The sequence below is a fragment of the Vollenhovia emeryi genome, unplaced genomic scaffold, assembly GCF_000949405.1.
Source record: "Vollenhovia emeryi isolate VEMERY1.0 unplaced genomic scaffold, V.emery_V1.0 DF939565.1, whole genome shotgun sequence".
NCBI classification, from domain to species: Eukaryota; Metazoa; Arthropoda; class Insecta; order Hymenoptera; family Formicidae; genus Vollenhovia; species Vollenhovia emeryi.
The window spans coordinates 9,398-15,940 of NW_011966801.1; the positions used below are offsets into that span (position 1 = coordinate 9,398).

Below are 6,543 nucleotides of genomic sequence, written 5' to 3' on the forward strand. Positions count from 1 at the left end.
CATTCGGAGACTATAGAGGATCAGAGGAGGGCGGCGCAGGAGAAGCTTTGTCCCCCTAGTTGTGAGTACAAAATTGATCTTGGGTGCTTTCCAGCAATGTACACAGGCGACACTGTGTTACACAGTGTCGCCTGTGTACATTGCTGGAAAGCACCCCTTGACTCTAATTTGCGGGAGTTTAAACTGCGCGCTGGCAGCAATATCAGGTGGGAACTAGGGAAACCTATATCCACGGAGGAATTCAAAGGAGCACTCTACAATTTCAAAGGTAGGAAGTCGGCGCCAGGGATTGACCAACTTGATTTTGGCATCCTGAATACTTTTCCCCCTTACATGGCAAATCAGGTGTTAGAATTATTCAATGCTTATTTGAAAGCGGGAATAGCTCCTCCCGCGTGGAGACGTTCATTGGTTATTCTTATCCCTAAACCTAGCGGCTCCGGATTCAGACCGATTTCTCTTCTACCATGTGTAAGGATCGAAAGGATCTGGTAGAGTTTTTTTTCTTTTAGGTAGCGCGGATTAAATTGAGAGGTTTCAACTTTTGTAACACTTATTAATATAAAAACGTACACAGTAAGTGAATAAACAGAATTAGTATAAACGAAACTCTCGTTAAACAACCCGACAGTAATTTATAGCCTTTGCTCGACTATATAAGTGAAATTCCGCACTTGCTAGACTTCTCGATTCACAGTCCTTTGTGTCTCTCGCACGTCTATTTACTTCGACAGTCCTTCGTCGACTCTCCCGTGACTCTCTTAAATCGGAGCAACGGCTCCTTTTGCCGAATTCCTCGCTTAATAGCTAGATATTACCACAGGTGTCGATAGCTATCGGGATGTACATTTTCAGATGCTTACAGCTTCGGCCATTCTGTATATAATAGTTCGTCCTCGAACGGCAGAGGTCTTAATATACATTTACAAAAATGCAATTACAAATCTTACAATATATCCTTATATGCTATGTATCTTATTTCCTACTTTTATTTTACATTTATTTTAGCGCAATTATCTCGGTACAACACGAACACAATTTTTTTCTCATTCTCCGTCTACTGTGTCGTCTTCCGCGGGTTTTAATTCGTTAACTCGAATCCAAGGTTTGATTTTATCGGAAGACATAATAGTGTTTAACGGTTTTTGTGTGAGATTAAATCCGGGGATATCAGTTATTACGAATCGATTTTTATATAATAATTTTTTTATCCGATACGGACCTTTATATTTCGGAGTTAATTTTCTATTTATTCCTGGTTTATGTTGCGTAATTTTAACCATAACTAACAAGTCACCTTCCCAGACAGCACAGATCTCCTGAAGACGTTTTAAAGACATCCTCTGGACGTCCTTATGTCCTAAGAATGTTCCCAGGACATCCATAGGATATCGTGTGCTGTCTGGGTTCTTTATATTTCGATGGCTTTTTATGCCTTTTGTCGTATTGGACTTTATTGCACTCTTTTATTTTTTGATTCACCAATTTAGCCGCATCTCGTAATTCTTCTCGCTCTTTTTGTATATTTTTGTCGATTTCGGTTAAGCTCTCGATGAATTTACTTAAATCCTTATCAGTTCCTCCGCGTTGGTTGTACCCTAACAGCATCTTACTTGGAGTAGTATTTATAGCCTTGTGCCACGTATTATTTAAGATAAATTGTGTTTTCCCGAGTATTTGATCCCATGAATCTGTTTCGTTAATTAATTTGGATAAGGTAGATTTTAGAAATCGGTTAACGCGCTCAACCTGCCCGTTAGCCCACGGTGACGCTACCGCTGTCATTACATGCGTAATGTCGTATTCTTGGGTAAGGCTAGTGAATACTTTAGAGGAAAAAGCAGTTCCGCGATCACTGATAATTCGCTCTGGACAACCAAATAAATTTATTAATGTCTTTATATGAGATATTACTTCGCTTGTTGTAGTTGATTTACATGGAAATAACCAAACATATTTGGTATATGCATCTACCGCGACAAGAATATGCTTGAATCCGCTTTTCGTTTCTTCCAGAGGACCGAAATGATCAAGATGGATCGTATGCATCGGTGTGTCGTTTATCTCTACGATTTCTAATTCTCCCTCCATTTTCCCGGACCCGATTGAATAAGTAAGACATTTCACGCAGTTTTCGATATGCTGTTTGACCTTTAGTTTCATACAGGGGAACCAATAATGATTTAATATCCCGTGAATCGTTTTATCGACACCTACGTGTCCCATTTCGTCGTGGTTTACGCGAATAACATTTTCCATCATACTTTCTGGCACTACAAACAGTTGTTTATCGCGATAATTTTTAAATATTAATCCGTTCACCAAAGAAAACCGTTGATTTTCTTTTATTTCTAGTTCTGATGCAAGACTTTTAAGTTTAGGATCCGACAACTGTTTGTACATGAGTTCGTCCTCAAACGAAATGTTTAGCACCATCATTACATTGCGACTGAGACAATCTACATGTATCATTTTACCAGACGAACGATGCGTCAACTCGAATTTATAGTTTTGCATTATTAAACTCCATCGTGCGATTCTCGGATTAATATTAATTTTTTTCATGGCCATTACCAGGGAGTTACAGTCGGTTACTATTTTAAAATTTATTCCGTGTAAATATACGTGAAACCGTTCAATTGCCTTGACGATGGCTAACGTTTCAAGCTCAAAGCTGTGATACTTTTTTTCTGCTTCGGTTGTGGACTTATTATAAAATGCAACCGGACCGAACTGACCGTTTTGTTGTTTTTGCAAAAGAATGGCTCCAAAACCATGACTGCTTGCATCCGTGTGTAACTCCGTAGTAGCCGTGGGGTTATACACGCATAATACCGGGGGTGACGCCAACTCTTTCTTAAGCTTTTCGAAAGCCATTACGCAATTTTCATTAAAATCGAATGGTACATCTTTTTTAAGTAATTCTTGTAAACACTTTGTTTTTAGTGCGTAATCTTTTATAAATCGTCGGAAATAATTACTTAGGCCTAAAAATCCTCTTAATTCTCTTAAATTTGTAGGTGGTGGAAAGTCTAGAAATGCTTGTACATGTTTTTCGCTTAGTGTTATGTTTCCATCTTTTACTAAATATCCGAGATATTCTATTTCGGTTTTTAGGAAAGAACACTTCGTAAAATTTAGTTCCAGTTGATATTTTTTTAACAAAATCAAAACTTCCTCTAAAATTTCAAGATTTTCCTCAAAATTAGTGGTCGCTATTAGAATGTCATCAAGATAAAGTTGTACTTTATTACTACGGACCAAATCTTTGAAAATATCGTAAACTCTTTTTTGAAATTCAGCCGGGGACTCTGAGAATCCAAACGGTAATTTCTTATATTCATATTGCCCGCTCGGAGTGGCAAACGAAAAGAATTTAGTGCTTTCGGGATGAATTGCAATTTGATGGAAACCATCAAATTGCAATTCATGTCTAATTTCATTTCTAATTAGACATTTCATGTCTAATTTAGTATAAATTTTTTTCCCGTATATCTTGTCTAATTGATCTTCCACGATCGGAAATGGATATTTTTGTTGGTGAACGCGTTGATTTAATGGTCGTAAGTCGACACACATTCTCTTTCTCCCGTCGCGTTTCGGCACCAATACCACTCTCGAACAATATGGTGAAACACTATTTTTAATGATATCTCGTTTTAGCAAATCATCTATTATCTCTTCCAACTATTTTCTTTCCTGTACCGACATTCTTCGCGATACCGAAAAAGAGACTCGTCTTTCAAGATTACTTTTACACAATAATCATCATTAATCGGCTCGACATCTAATTCATCTACTTTCTTTAACAGTTTCATTAATTTATTTTTATACGTACCGGGCAAATTATAATCTAGACTTTCCATTACCTTATCATAACGCTCGCTTTTTTCGATTACATCTATCTCGAAAATCGAACAAACAAAATTGTTTTCTTTCTCCTTTTCGAAACTATATGCTCCTTTATAAAAAACTAATTTAATATTCGCGTTTTGAAAAAACTTTCTTCCCAGCAACACATCATAATTCATTGTATGATCATCGACAATTAAATATTCAATATCCATCCACGTATCGTTCAAATTTTCGACAGTTATTTGATCATACATTTTACCAATTATATTAATTTTAGAATTAGTTACTCCGCGTAAAAGTACCGAATTTTTAACCTTAAATAACTCTTTATTCGCAAAATATTTATTGTATACCGAATGTCTCATCAAACTCACAGGACTTCCAGTGTCGACCAGAGCTTCCAATTGAATACCTCGTTTACTCATGCTACTGATCCGAATACACGGCTTATCCTCCTTGGTGCACTCTCGGTTGATGTGGAGGGTGGCTTCTTCCGTTGTCTCCGACTCGCTTCCCGCCGTTGTCTCGCGCTGCTCGATCAAATTATTGGTGGCCGCTCCTGCTCCAGCACTCTTCTTCGGGCATGTATTGCTCAGGTGACCTTCCTTCCCGCACTTGAAACATGTTAGCTTCTTATTGGGACAGTCCTTGGAGATATGGCCTGTCTGTTTACAGCTGAAACAGGCCTTGTCGTTTGAATCCGAACGCGTGTGGTTGTCTTTGCTTGGAAAACGGCTACGTCCTTCTGACCGAAGATCGTTCTTCTTGTTCGGGATCGTATCTTCCGTTATTTTTCGAACAAATTCTAAAAAATCTGGAATGTTCATGGCACCTGAACTTAGCGCCAATTTTCTTATCATCGGTTCTTTGATGCCATCCGTTAAGAGTTCGATCTTCTCTCTCTCCGTCAATGATAGAGTTTGCATCAAATCCAGCTTCGCCTCTGCGTAATCGGCAAATTTTTCTTTATGCGACTTCCAAATCCTCTGACCGATTCTCGACAACGTGGTTGTATGATTCTTTAATTTCGAAGTGCCGTCTGATTTGGAATTGGAATTCATTCCAAGTGCCCACCGTCTCCAGCGATTGTCGATTATGCCATTGTAGAGCCCGATCTTTTAATTGCGAGACCGCTGCTAAAACTAGCACATCGTCCGGTAATCTGTACATTCGTGCGACACTTGAAATCCTTTCCAGCCAGCGTACTACGTTGTCCTCTTCTTTCCCCGAAAAAGGAGGTATCAACTTCGCCGCAAATTTAATTTGTTGCCAGCTATTCGTCGTCGTACTTCGTTCGCTGATAGCCGGACTCTCTCCTCTCCGTCCTTGGGGTGACGTATCCGCGCTGTTTCCATTACTGGTTCGTTGCCGCTCCTCCATGATTTGGACCACTGCCTGCACAATCTCCTGAATGTTCACTGCTGCATTTGCTCTCGGTGTTCCCACGTGTCCTTCCGCGGCTTCCCCGGATCTTGTAGCAATATGATATAATCTCGAGGCGATAAGCGTTTGAGTTACGCGGGCATGGCGCAATTATCATAGAGTTTTCGTTTTTGTCCGTATAGTTGGCGTCGCGTTACGTCACGGTATTGTTTTGGTTTGTACGACTGCGCGTTCTCTAGTGGTTCACCTTTGTCTTGCGCTATGCTCGTACCTGCCCGCGGATACCTTTGTAATCCTCTTTAGAAATAAAATTGCGGTATTCGTTTTGAACTTATATGCCGTGCTTTACTCTCTCCTGTGCCATTACCCTGCGCACGAAATCTCTAACATTTGGTTATGGGCCCAGTTGCGTGCGCGTGCAGTGAAGAGAGATAAGCAGGTTACCGGCATAACAAAGAAGTGCCACGTGATACGTTCGTGGTACGCGGTTTGTGCGAGCGTGCAGCGCGGACAGTGTGTGCGTCGTGCCAGAAGTCGTAAGTGCAAAAGAAAAGGGTACTGTGCTTGCAAGCAACATGGCAGAATCGATGCACTTGCCTCCTATTTCGAAGTTGAAAGGGAGAGAAAATTATGCCACGTGGCGAATCGCGATGGAAAACTGCCTGCAAATGGACGGCTTGTGGAAAGCGGTACAGGGTACCGAAGAAGCAGAGGACAAGAAGGCCAAAGCAAAGGCCAAGATCATCCTGAGCGTCGACGAGACGCTATACATCCACGTAGTGTCGGCCAGTACAGCGGGAGAAGCATGGGAGAACCTGCAGCAGGCTTTCGAAGACAAAGGGCTCACAAGAAAAGTTGGTTTACTTCGCAAGATGACAACGACGAGATTGGAAAATTGTGATTCCATGGAGAGCTACATAAACGAAATTATGTCGACCGCGCATCAGTTAACCTCGATCGGAAAAAGGAAGATGGAGAGAAAAAGCGATCGGATCGCGAGAAGAAGAAGAGCGACGGCGGCGCCAGGGTGGCGTTTCTCGCACACGGTGTCTTCAAGAAAGAAAATCGATCCTGGATCGTGGACTCGGCAGCCTCAGCTCACATGTCACCAAGTAGAGACATTTTCAGTTCGTTCGTGGAACTCAGTGAATCGAAAGTGATTGTCGCGGATAATACGAAACTAAAAGTAAAAGGCAGTGGTACCGTGAGTATACCATTGCTCGTGAATAATCAAACACGCGTTGTTATAGCGGAAGATGTGCTTTACGTTCCAAAGTTAAGGGGATGCTGGAGTCTGTCTGTTTT

The 6,543-nt window shown here is 40.9% G+C and overlaps 1 protein-coding gene across 1 annotated transcript in view; it reads right to left on the reverse strand.

Annotated features, from left to right (window-relative positions):
- Window positions 1-6,482: 6,482 nt before the first annotated feature.
- The window catches only part of LOC105557209, an 8,736-nt gene continuing 8,675 nt past the window's right edge, over window positions 6,483-6,543 (reverse strand). The window contains exon 3 of the mRNA XM_012004397.1: window positions 6,483-6,536. Coding sequence (XP_011859787.1) covers window positions 6,483-6,536 — 54 coding nt within the window. The remainder of the gene's footprint in view (window positions 6,537-6,543) is intronic.